General features: G+C 41.4%; 1 protein-coding gene across 2 annotated transcripts in view; it reads right to left on the bottom strand.

The window, feature by feature from the left end:
• Nucleotides 1-16,885, bottom strand: part of HMGCS1 (3-hydroxy-3-methylglutaryl-CoA synthase 1) — a 29,233-nt gene that overhangs the window by 11,718 nt on the left and 630 nt on the right. The window contains exons 2-3 of one of the 2 annotated variants that reach the window (XM_053591338.1): nt 11,019-11,077; nt 716-1,173 (exon numbers count right to left, since the gene is read on the bottom strand). In XM_053591338.1, coding sequence (XP_053447313.1) covers nt 716-1,163 — 448 coding nt within the window. In that variant the 5' untranslated portion in view covers nt 1,164-1,173; nt 11,019-11,077. The remainder of the gene's footprint in view (nt 1-715; nt 1,174-11,018; nt 11,078-16,885) is intronic. The other variant, XM_053591343.1, reaches the window with a different exon arrangement.

The following is a 16,885-nucleotide window of genomic DNA, read 5'->3' as shown; positions in this document are numbered from 1 at the left end:
GCTGGGCATTGGGGCGAGCGCCTGTAGTTCCAGATCCTTGGGAGGCTGAGGCAAGAGAATCACTTAAGCTCAAGAGTTTGAGGTTGCTGTGAGCTGTAACGTCACAGCACTCTACCAAGGGCAACGTAGTGAGAATCTGTCTCAAAAAAAAAAACAAACAAAAAAAAACTTGGCGCTTGTAGCACAGGGGTTACAGTGCCAGCCACATACACCCAGGCTGGCGGGTTCGAACACACACACCCAGCCTGAGCCAGCTAACCAACAATGACAACTGCAACAAAAATATTGCTGGGCATTGTGGTTAGCGCCTGTAGTCCCAGCTACTGTGAGGTGTGACATCACAGCACTCTACCGAGGGCGACATAGTGAAACTCTGTCTCAAAAAAAAAAGAAAAAAAAGGGGCGGCGTCTGTGGCTCAGTGAGTAGGGCGCCGGCCCCATATGCCGAGGGTGGCGGGTTCAAACCCAGCCCCGGCCAAACTACAACAAAAAAATAGCCGGGTGTTGTGGCGGGCGCCTGTAGTCCCAGCTGCTCGGGAGGCTGAGGCAAGAGAATCACGTAAGCCCAAGAGCTAGAGGTTGCTGTGAGCCGTGTGACGCCAAGGCACTCTACCTGAGGGCGGTACAGTGAGACTCTGTCTCTACAAAAAAAAAAAATAATAATAACAAAAAAAAAGAAAGATTTTTTTGGAGGAAACAGAGGCATGTAACATACCATCCCAAGAGCTGGACTCAATCCAGTTAACAGCATTAAAGACAGCAGCGGTGCCTCCATAGCAAGCATTAGTTGTATCGATTCCTTCTATATCTGTATTGCCAGATTCCTCAAACAACTGCATCAAGTTAGTCTTCACTGACTTTGATTTGTCGATGATTGTCTCTGTTCCAACTTCTAGTCGTCCAATGCAGTCATAAGAAAGGTTATTCCTCTCCATGAGATTCTGAACCACAGTCATGCAAAGAGAGTTGATATCTTCTCTGTCAGTGCAGAAGCCCATCTTGGCCTGGCCCAAGCCAATGGTATACTTTCCAGCATCTACACCATCATATTTTTCCAACTCTGTTTGATCAACGTATTGAGAAGGAAAATAGATCTCAAGGGCAACAATTCCCACATCTTTTGGCCAGCAAGCTTCTGCATTCAAAGGAAGTGACCCAGGCATGGTGAAAGAGCTTTAGAAAGAAAAACAGAAAAAAACATTGTTTTAGGGCGGCACCTGTGGCTCAGTCGGTAAGGCGCTGGCCCCATATGCCGAGGGTGACGGGTTCAAACCCAGCCCCGGCCAAACTGCAACCAAAAAATAGCCGGGCATTGTGGCGGGCGCCTGTAGTCCCAGCTACTCAGGAGGCTGAGGCAAGAGAATCGCTTAAGCCCAGGAGTTGGAGGTTGCTGTGAGCTGTGTGAGGCCACGGCACTCTACCGAGGGCCATAAAGTGAGACTCTGTCTCTACAAAAAACAAAAACAAAAACAAAAACAAAAAAAAACATTGTTTTAGGTTATATGCTGATTTTCAAGTTCAACACTGAGAAATAGATATTAAGACTTCAACAATCACTTCAGATACTAGTTTTATTTCTCTAAATTTCACAATTGTAAATATGAGGTAGCAATTTTATGAGTGGCATACTGCCATTTAAAATCTCAGTCTTGGCTCGGCTCGGCGCCTGTGGCTCAAGCAGCTAAGGCATCAGCCACATACACCTGAGCTGGTGGGTTCCAATGCAGCCGGGGCTTGCCAAACAACAATGTCGGCTGCAACCAAAAAAAAAAATAGCCAGGCATTGTGGCAGGCGCCTGTAGTCCCAGCTACTTGGGAGGCGGAGGCAGGAGAATATCTTGAACCCGGGAGTTGGAGGTTGCTATGAACTATGAGGCCACGGCACTCTACCTAGGGCGACAGGTTGAGGCTCTGTCTCGAAAAAAAGAAAAAAGGCAGTAAAATAAAATAAAATCTCAGTCTTGGCTCGGGGCCTACAGCTCAAGCGGCTAAGGCGCCAGCCACAAACACCAAAGCTGGTGGGTTCAAATCCAGCCTGGGCCTGCCAAACAACAATGACAACTACAACCCAAAAATACTGGGCATTATGGTGGGTGCCTGTAGTCCCAGCTACTTGGGAGGCTGAGAGAATCGCTTGAGCCCAGGAGTTGGAGGTTGCTGTGAGCCATGATGCCACAGTACTCTACTGAGGACGATAAAGTAAGATTTTGTCTCTAAAGAAAAAAAAAAAAAAATACAGTTCCTGTGGGTTGCAACCCACAGGTTGAGAACACCTGGATTAGATAAATAATAGGTCAGGAGAACTAGCTAGCTATGATGAAGTTTTGAAAGTTCTGGTATGCTGATGCTAGGAATTTCATCTTCACCAGGAAAATAATAAGAAGCCATCCAAGAGTTTCAAAGAGGAATAATACAGTCATATTAGTTATACAGTCATATTAGTTGACAGATCAGCGTTCTCCCCACTCTCAAGTCAATTCAGTGGAGGGCAAACATTTTAAAAAATGAAATAAAAAAGAATAATTGGACTGTATGGCACACAGCAAATGTAAGGTTTTTATCCTGAAACTTTTGTTTCAATCATTCACACAATACTTGCTTGTGCTATAAAGTATATTTCTTTACTGGGAGGTCATAGTTATTAAAAGTTTGAGAACCACTGTTTCATAGTCACTGGTACTGTGTAGAAAATGGATTTAAGTTAGGAAGCCGATACAGCAGTGCAGATAAGACATAGGTCACAAACTAGAGCAATTACAACAAGTGGGGCAAAGAGGAACAGTTTCAAAAAATATAAAAACAGGGCGGTGCCTGTGGCTCAGTGAGTAGGGCGCTGGCCCCATATGCCGAGGGTGGCGGGTTCAAACCCAGCCCCGGCCAAACTGCAACAAAAAAATAGCCGGGTGCTGTGGCGGGCACCTGTAGTCCCAGCTACTTGGGAGGCTGAGGCAAGAGAATCGCTTAAGCCCAGGAGCTGGAGGTTGCTGTGAGCTGCGTGAGGCCATGGCACTCTACCAAGGGCCATAAAGTGAGACTCTGTCTCTACAAAAATATATATATATATATATATATAAAAACAGGAAAAAATTGGCAAAAATTGTGATTGACTAAATGTTAAGAAAAGAGGAGTCATTAAGATGACTCAGATTTCTAGCCTCGACTGTTTTACCACGTGACAGGCGCACTGACAGATACGCGCGCACTGAGAACAGAGAGGTACCCCTCCACTTTGCTCTACCCCCTCTTCTTCCACACAAACCCTGTTTTCTTCGGTTCCTTCTGTCCTTTCCCTGTTTAAGTGGAGTTCAGCCAACCCAGTACTCAGAACTACCACTGAGAAAGTGAAGAAAAGACAGGTTTAGACAAGCTGCCTTTGTTACGGTCATTTTACCCAACACCATCAGACATTTTTCCAGATTTTACTTAAGATTCTCAACCTTAGCTTATGTCTACACTAGAAAACAAACGAATTATCAAGGATAAATGCTAAATATAACCCAATTTCCCCATCCCACAACTACTTACCTACATAACCCTCCCTCTACTCTCTACACTCAAAATTATTCACTAACTCAAATTGTTTTGTGCTTTCTTCAACAACCCACTTCTTGCTTGTTTATTCAAATCCTGAATAGCCCTAGCATTAAAGAAACCTTTCTAAGTCAATCAACCCGAGAGTGTTCTTACCCTCTGCTAAATTCATAACACCATTCATTGGACAATTACAAATTCATTGGACAATTACAGATTACCTGGAGCATTTCTTGCATCTCCTTCTATGTGGTCATATTTCATCAGCTAAAAGTCACACTTCTTTTCTTAACATTTCTGAAATCAGGGGCCAGGTGCAGTGAGCCAGCCTGAGCAAGAGTGAGACCTCATCTCTAAAAATAGCCAGGTGTTGTGGCAGATGCCTGTAGTACCAGCTACTTTGGAGGCTGAAGCAGAACTATCATTTGAGCCCAAGAGTTTGAGGTTGCTATGAGCTATGACACCACCACATTCTCCCCAGATGGAAAGTGAGACTCTTGTCTCAAAAAAAGAAAAAAAATAAAACAAAAACACTTCAAAAATCAGGATTCCTCTTACACAGAAGGCCTTATCATGCAGGCATTGCTTATGCATGCGCAAATAACAAAATTGCCAGCATCAACACTTTCAGGTGAAGGTTGATAGCCTAAAGGGAATTCCCAGAAACAATACTGGAGCACTCTTTTCATCCATCGTAACCAAATAGAGGGAGTAGAAGGTTGGTGAATCCCCAAGCAGGAGTCAAAGTAGGCTGGCTTTGCGTTATTTGCATAATTGCATAATTACAAAGCCAAAGGCCAGCACCAAAGTCTTTTGGTCTTTTATGGACTCTTTAGAGGACCGCTGTACCACCAACACTCTTGCTGGCACACAGTATAATGTATGACTCAGAAATGACAGACTCTAAAATGGAAAATTTAGTGATTCCTTAATATGTATTTTTAACTTATAATTTCCTTTTTACTGTATGTGCAAGAGAAATATGTAACAAAAATCTATGTTTAACTGTAGAAGACCTCTTCTGATAAGTACAAATACAAATTCAAAGTAACCCCCCAAAAGCATCATATTTTAATTTACTTGGCAATGAAATTTATTGCATCCCAGATTCTTTAGCTAGCATGAAATACAGCATTCAGCATTTCTACTATTTCATTGTCCAAATAATGTGTATTATGGACATAATGTTTATATCCCAACCCCCCAAATTCTTAAGTTGAAGCCCTAGCCCTTAACGTTATAGCATTTGGAAATGGAACTTTTGGAAGATAATTAAGTTTAGATGAAGTCATGAGGGTGGGGTGGGGGGGGCTCATGATGGGATTAAGTGCCCTTATAAGAAGATACCAGAGAGCAGCTCAGTGAGTAGGGTGCTGACCCCATATACCAAAGGTGGCAGGTTCAAACCCGGCCCCAGCCAAACTGCAACAAAAAATAGCCGGGTGTTGTGGCAGGCGCCTGTAGTCCCAGCTACTCGGGAGGCTGAGGCAAGAGAATTGCTTAAGCCCAGGAGTTAGAGGTTGCTGTGAGCTGTGACACCAAGGCACTCTACCAAGGGTGATAAAGTGAAACTCTGTCTCTAAAAAAAAAAAAAAATGAAGATACTAGAGAGCATTCTTTCTCTCTCTGCTTCATGTGAGGGCACAGCAGGAAGGCAACCATCTGTAGGCCAGAAAGAAAGCCTTCACCAAGAACCAACCATGTTGGTACCCTGACTTCCAGCCTCCAGAACTGTTGAGAAAAATAAATATCCACTGTATAAATCACCCAATCTATGGTTTTCTTGTTATGGCACCCAAGGAGATTAATATAGTCTGGTCACTTCAACTAAGTCTAAGTTCCTTGAGATCTCATTTCTTACTTTTGAATGCCCCACTTTACCAAGCATAGTATATATACTGTTACTACTCAATTCCATAATGGGGAAAACAAACAAAACCTTTGAACACAATAACCTATTTGCCAATTATATATTCTTAACCCCGAAATTCCTGGCCATGGTTCTGTATTCAACACAGGGAAAACAATGTCATCATCAACATTCAGGGATAGGAGCATAAAGAAGGATTAAAGGAGGCTCATTCTAGTTAAAACCCTAAAGCTAGGGGAGGTTAAAAATAAGGCTCTTACAACCCTGTCCCCTTTATCTTCAACTCTTTTTCTGTATCTCAAACTAAAATGGAAGACTACTCATTTTCTGGATATGAGGCATTTAAAATGCTTAACATCCGTCCTCACTCTGGGCCTCAATAAAAGAAACTCTCCCCATCAATTTCATGGTAACCTAAAGTTGGTATCCACTTTAATGCAGTGAAGTTGAAATAAAGAATAAAGGGGCTAAAGTCACTAGGCACAGATGCTAAATTTATAGTAAAATAAAATTATCTGTGTAGGAAAGAGCTCTGAAACTAGTGCTAAAAAGACCAGTCCATATACTTATAAGCTAGGTACTCTACCTACATGCTATCTCCTAAGGCACCAAAGTAGAGGCAGTAGGAGTTACACTCTTCCCAGCTAGTCCCATACCTAAGGAATCCTTTATATTCTTTTCAACTCTTCAAACTAATTTTAACATGCTGGGAACAGTGTGATTTTCTCTACCTAGACTAATGAATAGTAATGCTTTTGGAAATAAAATGGACAAATATATCTTTCTGAAGGTATTAACAAGTTTGTAATATACTTACTAATAAATTTAATGAAGACTTCTTAAGAGTATAATGTAGCAACACTGTCTACATATTTAATCATCCTTTATAATGCTTATAAAATTCTCTACAAAAGGCTGGACATGGTGGCTCACACCTGTAATCCTAGCAATCCAGGAGGCTGAGGAGGGTAGATTCCTTGAGCTCAGGAGTTTAAGACCAGCCTGAGCCAGAGCAAGACCCCATCTCTAAAAAAATAGCAGGCATCATGTCAGGCACCTATAGTCCCTGGCTACTCCGGGGGCTGAGGCAAAAGAATCACCTGAGCCCAAGAGCTGGAGGCTGCTGTGAGTCGTATCACTCTACTAATAATGACAAAGTAAGACTCTGTCTCAAAAAAAAAACAAAAAAAAATTCTATAAAAAAATACAATGCAAGGCTTCAATTCTAGAATTAACCTCGTATTTGTCATAGTCAATTTTTTTTAATTGTTTCAGGTTCATTGAGGGTACAAAGAAAGAATTAGGTTCCGGGCGGCGCCTGTGGCTCAGTGAGCAGGGCGCCGGCCTCATATACAGAGGGTGGCGGGTTCAAACCCGGCCCTGGCCAAACTGCAACAAAAAAATAGCCGGGAGTTGTGGCGGGCGCCTGTAGTCCCAGCTACTCGGGAGGCTGAGGCAGGAGAATCGCCTAAGCCCAGGAGTTGGAGGTTTCTGTGAGCTGCGTGAGGCCACGGCACTCTACCGAGGGCGATAAAGTGAAACTCTGTCTCTACAAAAAAAAACAACACTTAAAAATAAAAAAAAATAAAGAATTAGGTTCCACTGTTTGCATCCCCACTCCCAAGAGGTGTGCAATAATAATACTGACAATACTTATAAGTTTTAACTCCATTACTCTTAAACCTCTTAGACGTTAAATATGTGACTTGTTTCATTTGAAAAAAAATAAATATATATATAGATTAACTAAAATAACTCACATACCTCAAATTCTAAGTGAATCATGACTCTGACCTTAATGAAATTTTTTTTTCATTGTCTGAGTCAACTTCACTCATTCTCTCAGGGTTTCTGAAAGCCAATATGTTAACATTATGTTCTTGGTAAAAGGTTATCTAGGCTTGATGTCTGTAGCTCAGCAGCTAGGGCACCAGCCACATACACTGGAGCTGGAGGGTTCGAGGCAGCCCGGGCCTGCCAAACAACAATGACAACTGCAACCAAAAAATAGCCAGGCGCTGTGGCAGGCACCTGTAGTCCTAGCTACTGGGAGGCTGAGGCAAGAAAATCACTTAAGCCCAAGAGTTTGAGGTTGCTGTGAACTGTGAACTGTGAACTCTGCTAAGGGCAACGTAGTAAGACTCTATCTCAAAATAAATAAATAAATAAATATAAGGCCATCTAATTTATTAAAATAAAAAAAACAAAAGGCCATCTAATTTGAAATATTTAGCTTTTGGTTGAAATTGAAAGTGATTAAGTACAGAGGAAAATAAATACAGGGAAGTAAATGCTTTCATAGTATATAACAGAAAGTTGATTAAGTTTCTGGTCTAAAATGTTACTTTTATTTATCCTATTAAGCACATGCTCTTATGTTTTCCTCTCAAATGCTTTCTGAAATAAGCCAGATATAAATTGGGGGGTAGGGGGCAGACTAGATAAAGGTCTGTGGTGCTCACATTATGGTGGTTAACTCTTTATCCTATGAATGGATATTCTGATTAATTCACTATTATAAAAACAAGTCCTAAAAATTTTCTAAATAAAATATAATTTTAAAAACCTGATAATTAAAAAAATTACCAAGACATATTTTTAATTTCTTGCTGATAATGTATTTCATTTTTCAGAGTATTGTATTTACAATAAAAAGTAGAAGCAGGATAATGAAGATTTTGTATTTATAATAAAATATATATATATAAAAAATATAATAAAATATATAAATTTTATTTTTAAATTTCATCTTTAAAAACGAAGGAAAGGGCTAGGTGCAGTGGCTCATGCCTATAATCTTAGCACTCTGTGAGGCCGAGGAGGGTGGATTGCTTTAGCTCATGAGTTTGAGACCAGCCTGAGTAAAATTGAGACCCTGTCTCTACTAAAAATAGAAAAACTGAAGCAAAAGGATTGCTTAAGCCTGAGCTGGAGGTTGCTGTGAGCTATGATGTCAGAGCACTCTCCCCAGGACAACAGCTTGAGACTGTCTCAAAAAAAAAAAAAAAAAAGAGGTAAGGCCAGGCAATGCGGCTCATGCCTGTAATCCTATCACTCTGGGAGACTAAGGCAGGTGGATTGCCTGAGCTCACCAGTTCCAGACCCGCCTGAGCCAGAGCGAGACACCACCTCTAAAAATAGCCGGGCATTGTGGTGGGTGCCTGTAGTCCCAGCTACTTGGGAGACTGAGGCAAAAGAATTGCTTTACCCCAAGAGTTTCAGGTTTCCACCACACTCTACCAAGGGCAACAAAGTAAAACTCAGTCTCAAAAAAATAAATTAATTAATTAAAATAAAAAAGGAGGTAAAAAGTACACTTCTACCACAGAACTCTGTTAACCTTTCAAATCTTTCAACAAAGAAGTACCAACAGATGACCATAATCCTTTCTAAAGTGAGGGCTCACTCCCCTCAGAGGGACAAAAGGAGTTCCACGTCCTATTTTCAGAGTGGGCAAATGAAAATAAAGAAGGCTTTAACAATTTTTGGATGCTCCCTACTTAGGACAGAAAAAGGACCACCATAAACCTCTGAAAAGAAATCTTGTAATCCCAGCAATTAGGAGGCTAAGGCGGGTGGATTGCCTGAGCTCATGAGTTTGAGACCAACCTAAGCAAGAGCAAAACCCTGTCTCTAAAAAATAGCTGGGCACTGTAGCAGGCACCTGTAGTCCCAGCTACCTGGGAGGCTGAGGCAAGAAAATCGCTTTAACCCAAGAGTTGGAGGTTGCTGTGAGGTAAGATGCTACGGCACTCTTCTAAGGGTGACCAAGTGAGCCTCTGTCTCAAAAGAAATCTTGAAATGAAGGAGAAAGGGGGAAGGGAGGTAAACTAGCTGAGGATCCAGAGAAGTCCTGACCTTGCACCTCAGCAGCTATGCAAGGGAGGGACTTCAGCATTAATCAGTCTCCTGGACTATTATGCCAGCGTCCTCTAATTGAGCTCTGCCTCTGCTTTCTCCTCTGTTATAAGCCAATTATCGTTCTCAAATATACATCCGATCTTTGCCAACATACTACAGGTAGACCATCTCCAATCCAAAAATCTAAAATCCAAAAGGCTTCAAAATCTGAAATATTTTGAGCATCAACATGATGCTCAAAGGAAGTGCTCATGGAAGCATTTTGTATTTAAAAATTTTAGATTAGGAATGTTCAACTAGTATGTTTTCTGTAAATATTCCAAAAAATCCCAAATCCTGAACACTTCTGGTTTTAAGCATTTCAGACAACAGATACTCAGCCTGTATTTCAAATATTGCCAAGTTTCTCCTCTTTTAAGATCAGCCTCTTTACACTAGATAAGGAGTTTTGTAGAGCAGGAACTATGATTTGTTACTTTGTTAATCTTTGGGTCCTTGTTACCCAGCACATTGTTTGGCTTATCATAGATGCTGAATGTTGAACAAATGAAACCCTATTAGCCTTCTAATCTAAACTCAGTAAAAACACAACAAATGAGGGCTGCGCCTGTGGCTCAGTGAGTAGGGTGCTGGCCCCATACACTGAGGGTGGCAGGTTCAAGCCCAGCCCTGGCCAAACTGCAACAACAAAAAAAATTGCTGGGCACTGTAGCGGGCGCCCATGGTCCCAGCTACTCAGGAAGCTGAGATAAGAGACTTGCCTAAGCCTAAGAACTGGAGGTTGCTGTGAGCTGTGACACCATGGCATTCTACCAAGGGTGACAAAGTGAGACTCTGTCTCTAAAAATAAATAAATAAATTATTAAAAAAATATATATATATATACACACATACATATACATATATATATAAAGAGGGCAGTGCCTGTGGCTCAAAGGAGTTGGGCGCTGGCCCCATATGCTGGAGGTGGCTGGTTCAAACCCAGCCCTGGCAAAAAAAAAAAAAAGAGCAGTATCCTATGAGAAATGCTCCATGGCATATGAGAAAGCAACAACTCTAAATAATTATTGGTTTAAGTACATTTGCAATTACTATCCATTATCACATAATTTTAAAGATTTATCCATAGCCCAGATACCTATCTTTTGAGGTTTTGTTTTAAAAAGCGCTATTGGCGGGCGGCGCCTGTGGCTCAGTTGGTAGGGTGCTGGCCCCATATGCGGAGGGTGGCGGGTTCAAACCCGGCCCTGGCCAAACTGCAACCAAAAAATAGCTGGGCGTTGTGGCGGGCGCCTGTAGTCCCAGCTACTCAGGAGGCTGAGGCAAGAGAATTGCTTAAGCCCAGGAGTTGGAGGTTGCTGTGAGCTGTGTGAGGCCACGGCACTCTACCGAGGGCCATAAAGTGAGACTCTGTCTCTACAAAAAAAAAAAAAGCGCTATTGGCAGACATGCTTACCTGTGATTGTTTCTGATTAAATAGTTAATGTAGTTAAATTTTATGAATTTTTTCTCTTATGAATGAACACTGATTTTAAAAATTAGTAGTTTCTAGATTTTAAACATTAGCCTAATAAACAATTTAATTAGCCTCCCGCAGTATTATGGCATTAACTAAAATTTGAAGATAAGGTATAACATAACTCCAAAAAAGGATTTTAAGAATGTGTAGTACATGCAGATGATTATTTGCTCTGGGATAAAAATTAAATGTTCCCCTTCTAGTACTTTCCTTAAGTAGCATGACAGGATGCCATACCTGTGTGAAGGACAGAAAACTGCAGTCTCCAGGTCTGTCACTGTTTCCTCCTTCGGGCACTAGGAATTTCAAATAAGAACTTCTTTTAAAGTCAGCATATTTGAATTTGGATAGTGATTTATGATTGCAATTCAAAGTGAGTTAAAATAAGCATTTCCTTACCTAATTATATTATATAGAACAGAATTTGACATTTGCTTTGAAAAAAAGGTACTTAGAGTTTATGAAACCTTTTTTCCCCTTTTTTTATGAGCCCTTATACTGGTAGGTTCAGTCCTGGTAATAAACTGAAATAAGAGTCCCTTATCACTGATTCAGGTTTGAAACGAAACTTTTCAAGAATTCGGGGGAAAGGAACGTAAATAAGTGGTACTGGTCTAGCAAATTTCTGAAGCTAAGAGACATACATATTTGAGAGCTTGTTCTGCACTTACAAGCCTGTGGCTTTCGCAGCAATTTTAGGCCTCAAATTTCTCATCTGTAAAATAAAGCTAATATACCTGCACTCCCCCACTCATTGTGAAAGATTATAGAGAAGATAAAATATGTAAGGCGGCACCTGTGGCTCAGTGAGTAGGGCACCGGCCCCATATACCGAGGGTGGCGGGTTCCTATCCAACCTCAGCCAAACTGCAACAACAATAAAAAATAGTCAGGTGTTCTGGCGGGCGCCTATAGCCCAGCTACTGGGGAGACTGAGGTAAGATAATCACCTAAGCCCAAGAGCTGGAGGTTGCTGTGAGCTGTGACACCATAGCACTCTACCGAGGGTGACAAAGTGAGACTGTCTCCAAAAAAAAAAAAAAAAAGATAAAATATGTATATAAAGTACCAATACACTATTATTATCCTAGTTCTTATTAGTATTTTCCCAACAAAATAAAGGTATCTTTTCTAACAAAACCTCATTTTCATTCATTTAATCTAAAGCTTTACTCTCTCCAATCTGCCTGAGTTCGAGACCAGCCTGAGCCAGAGTGAAACCTCATCGCTAAAAATATCCGGGAAGCTAATTGGGAGGCTGAGACAAGAGAATCACTTGAGTCCAAGAGTTTGAGGTTGCTGTGAGATATGATGCCATGGCACTCTACCAAGGGCAACAAAGTGAGATTCTGTTTCAAAAAAAAAAAAAAAAAGTCTCTTTAATTATATATACACTTTGAGAAAAATCATATATCTTTTGTTCTTTTTTTTTTTTTTTTTTGAGACAGAGCCTCAGGCTGTCGCCCTGGGTAGAGTGCTGTGACATTACAGCTCACAGCAACCTCCAACTCCTGGGCTCAAGCGAGTCTCTTGCCTCAGCCTCCCAAATAGCTGGGACTATAGGCGCCTGCCACAACGCCCGGCTATTTTTTTATTTTTTTGGTTGCAGCCATCATTGTTGTTTGGCAGGCCTGGGCTGGATTTGAACCCGCCAGCTCAGGTGTATGTGGCTAGTGCCTTAGCCGCTTGAGCCACAGGCGCCGAGCCCTGTTCTTTATTACACTTTTGTCCTCTGCAAATTAAGAAGACCACAGGGACAAGTTCTCACTCGTAGGGAAAAACATGATTCCCTCTCCATGTTGAGACTACTTAAATAACTTAATAATTCTTTTTTTTTTTTTTGTAGAGACAGAGTCTCACTGTACCGCCCTCGGGTAGAGTGCCGTGGCATCACACGGCTCACAGCAACCTCTAACTCTTGGGCTTACGCGATTCTCTTGCCTCAGCCTCCCGAGCAGCTGGGACTACAGGCGCCCGCCACAACGCCCGGCTATTTTTTTGTTGCAGTTTGGCCGGGGCTGGGTTTGAACCCGCCACCCTCGGCATATGGGGCCAGCGCCCTACTCACTGAGCCACAGGCGCCGCCCAATAACTTAATAATTCTACTTGACGTCACATACGTATATGCATTTGATGCTACTTATGTTAAGGAAATTTCCCGTGAACTGCCAATATTGACTCTTTCTATTTCATTATTTAACTTGGAAAAGGAGGTTAGGTGGGAGACAGAGAAAGAACACAGGAACAAAGAAGAAAGAAATAGAAAAGAAGATTCAGGGAGGGAAGAAGGCTATGCTACTTAGGGATCTCATGATCAGAGTTCATATGATCACTTGTGAAAGAAACTCAGAGGAGAGGGGCTTGGAGACCAGCAAAGAAAATGGAGGCAGTAAATGGCACTTTGGGAAAGAACCAATCAGAGAAGGATTAAGCTTTCTGTTCTCTTACGCAGTTGTTGGGAGGGTTTTCCATCTTGGCTACACAAGTACGGCCAAAGTCTCAAACAAGTCATTAGCTTATTCTAACAGGTCTTTTCAAAGCAAGTGATGGAAAGAAGCAACCAGAGCAGGAAACAGTTAATGAATAACAAGTAGTCAGGCAGGTTACTAGGAAGGGAAACTCCTAAGACATAATATATTATACTGACATTTTGAATTTGGCAAAGACTGAATAAAACTCAAGAATGATCAGAGTGCCTAGGGCCAATCACGTTCATATATATAATGGGGGTTTCCTCTGAAGTTTACTCAGTGTCATAAATTCTTCCTCTGGCTCCCTCCTTATCCTTGATTCAAACAAGTGGTTAGAGAAGTTCATTCAGTATACATTTTGGTACATGATAAACTATAAACAGGTTATCTCCTAATCTTTCTCATTGTTACAGAAGAAAAATCAAAAAAAATTGAGAAGGAGTGAGCAACCCTTCCTCCTTTGGAACAAGCAAGCCAAAATTGTTAAAAATAGACCTGCACACTCTTGTGTAGTTTCCCAAGTAAAAAACATGGAATCCCTGCCTTCCCCTACAGTTACTAGTCTGCCAACCAGAGATTCTGTTCATACTTTGAAGCCCTGTTCTAAGCTACCTCTTCCAGTAAGGGTTCCTAAATAAATCCCATAGAAAATGAGTTTTCTGGCCCAGTGCCCATAGCACAGGGGTTATGGCACCAGCCACATACACCTAGGGTGGCAAGTTCGAACCCAGCCTAGGCCACCTAACAACTATGACAACTGCAACAAAAAAATAGCTGGATGTTGTGGCGGGCACCTGTAGTACCAGCTACTTGGGAGGCTGAGGCAAGAGATTTGCTTAAGCCCAAGAGTTTGAGGTTACTGTGAGCTGTGATGACACGGCACCTCTACCGAGGGTGACAACTTGAGATGCTGTCTCCAAAAAAAAAAGAGTTTTCTAATCAAAGACCTGTACTTCTCCTATACAGGTATGTCATTCACACCCAAGACTTCACAGCCTATTCTCTATGGGAAACTAGCAGTCTTCTTACTCACACTTGTTTCCTAGACTACTGTTGAGAGAGGGGCTGTATTTTCATTCTTTTAAAATTCCTTTGAGAGCTTGGAGTAAAGGAAACTCAAAGCCGTTTTTTTTGAGTAGTTGAATTTTGAGTTGTGACAACTACAGGACAAATCTCCTTGATTCAAATGACTGTAACAGCCCTCGCCAGTAAGCTCTTTTTGCAGTCACTCTTGAAATGAGATATAGCACCACCAGGTTAAGAGAATTGGGTCTATCCTGCTACTACTCAAAGCAGATGGCAGATTTCAACCTCAAAAATGTAAGGAGCCCAAATGGGATCAAAAGAAGCATTTGTTAGCTCTTCCAATCATTCTCGTATGCACCCACATACGACCACAAGCCCTGTAAAGATGAAGACTGTGAGCTCTGAAAGGTTAGCCTCTCTTCTGTGACTCTACACTCACATAACAGATACCAACTGAGTGCCAACATATGCCAAGCATTAGAACGAATATATTAAGAATTTAGCTCTAGGCTCAGTGCCTGTAGCTCAAGCAGCTAGGGTGCCAGCCACATACACTGGAGCTGGTGAGTTCAAATCTAGCCTGGGCCCACCAAACAACAATGACAACTACAACTTAAAAAAATAGTGTTGTGGCGGACGCCTGTAGTCCCAGCAACTTGGGAGGATGAGGCAAGAGAATCACTTAAGCCCAAGAGTCTGAGGTTGTTATGAGCTGTGACACCACGGCGACAGACAGCTTGAGACTCTGTCTCAAAAAAAAAAAAGAATTTAGTTCTAGTACCATTTCATTAGATTAGGCAACATGTTTCTCACCTTTTAAAGTTATACCACCTTCTTGAGAAACAAAAATATCATACTCTTCTATGATATTTGATTTTGTAGTAACTCAGCACACAACTATAAAACTATTCCTTTCTCAACGAAAAGAATTCGTTGAGTGATTCTGATATATATGGCTCATCAACCTCCTCCGGCCACATCTCCCCACATCCAGTTCCACTGGATTATGGAGGAGTCAATCAGGTTTTAAATCATTCTAGAGGACCTAGGAAACCCATGTTACAGCAAAGCAATATCAGAGGTTTTGCATTTCTCTGATTAAAGCTATTTAAAATCAAAGTAAAAAAAAAATCTCAAAAATCAATCCCACAGTTAAAAGAAACAAGATGTAAAAGCAATCTGGAGGAATATTTAAGAAGAAAAAACAGACTGGGCGTGGTGGCTTATGTCTGTAATCCTAGCACTTTGGGAGGTGAGGTGGGGGGACTGCTGGAGGCCAGGACTCCAAGACTGGCCTAAGCAAGAGAACCCCATCTCTACAAAAAAAAAAAAAAAGAAAGAAAGAAAGAAAAATTACCCAGGCATGGTGGTGCCTGCCGGTAGTACCAATCTAGAGGTAGCATTGCTTGAGCCCAGGAGTTTGAAGTTGAAATAGAAAAAAAAAAAAGCAATAGAGAGAGAAATAAAAGGAGTTTGAGGTTGGAGTGAGCTATGACAATGCCACTGCATTCTAGCCCAGATGACCGGGAAAGACGCTGTCTCAAAAAAAAAAAAAAAAAAAGAGGAAAGCCCAAATTGTCATGGTCTATGGCTCCAAACATAAAATATTCTTTATACCCCCCTCCACAGCTTTGGAAATGTCTTCTGAGAACTGGGGTTACTGACAACACTAGAATTGAACTGAACTAAACCAGAATTGAATAAAGGGGAAACTTACAAAGTTAAGAAAGAAATATCTACAAAGGTAAACACAAAGAAAACCTTTCTCTCCTACAGGATGTGCTATCCTGCCTTCCTCCACACAAAAATAACAAATTTAAAAATAATGTTTTGATTAAAGAACACGAAGTACTTAGATGTCTCAAACTAAAAACAACCATTGGCACAGACACATGTTAAGGACTTTCAATCTGCCTCCCCTTTAATAGCATCTGTGCAATAAGTCCAAAACCCATCTCAGAAGGAGAAATCTGTATTAATTTTGTTTATCATGGCATTGTTTTTCACCATTCTTCCCCTAACTATAGCAAATGTTAGTTAACAGCCACCGAAGCACATCATCCTACTGCGGAAGGTTGGCAAGAGCATTAGTGAGAGTGAGGGACTGCAGCAGAGGTAAGCAGTGAAAGGAGCCAGTGATGCTCTAAGAGTAAACATGACAAGCAAGGACACCCTCACATTACCTGTCCCCCAAAGCCTTCCTCTAGGGTGGTCAGAATAATCTCTCTCTACCACTAGTCAAGGTAACCAATTGTGTGAAGCCTCTGTGGGTGCCTGCGCATTACAACATTGTATCACCCCAGGATGGTCCTGGAACTATTAGCGAGAAAGAGGCGCAACTAAGAAAACCTATATTTTAAAAGGTTTAAAATATAAACCTTTTATATTTTAAAATATAAACCTTTTATATTTTAAAAAAAATATATATATATTTTATCTATGGCCATAAAAAAATATATATACATATACGGAGGCAGAGAGGTAGGAGGCAGTGATCTATGAGATCTGAAGCAATCACACCGAAACTGTACAGAGCCCCAGTACCCAGGTCTAAATCACGGTTGTGACGCTGCACCTGAGCTGCTCACCTCCCTTCCTTCCATCAAT

Source organism: Nycticebus coucang, chromosome 1 (assembly GCF_027406575.1).
Source record: "Nycticebus coucang isolate mNycCou1 chromosome 1, mNycCou1.pri, whole genome shotgun sequence".
NCBI lineage: Eukaryota > Metazoa > Chordata > Mammalia > Primates > Lorisidae > Nycticebus > Nycticebus coucang.
This window is presented reverse-complemented; position numbering and strand designations above follow the sequence as displayed.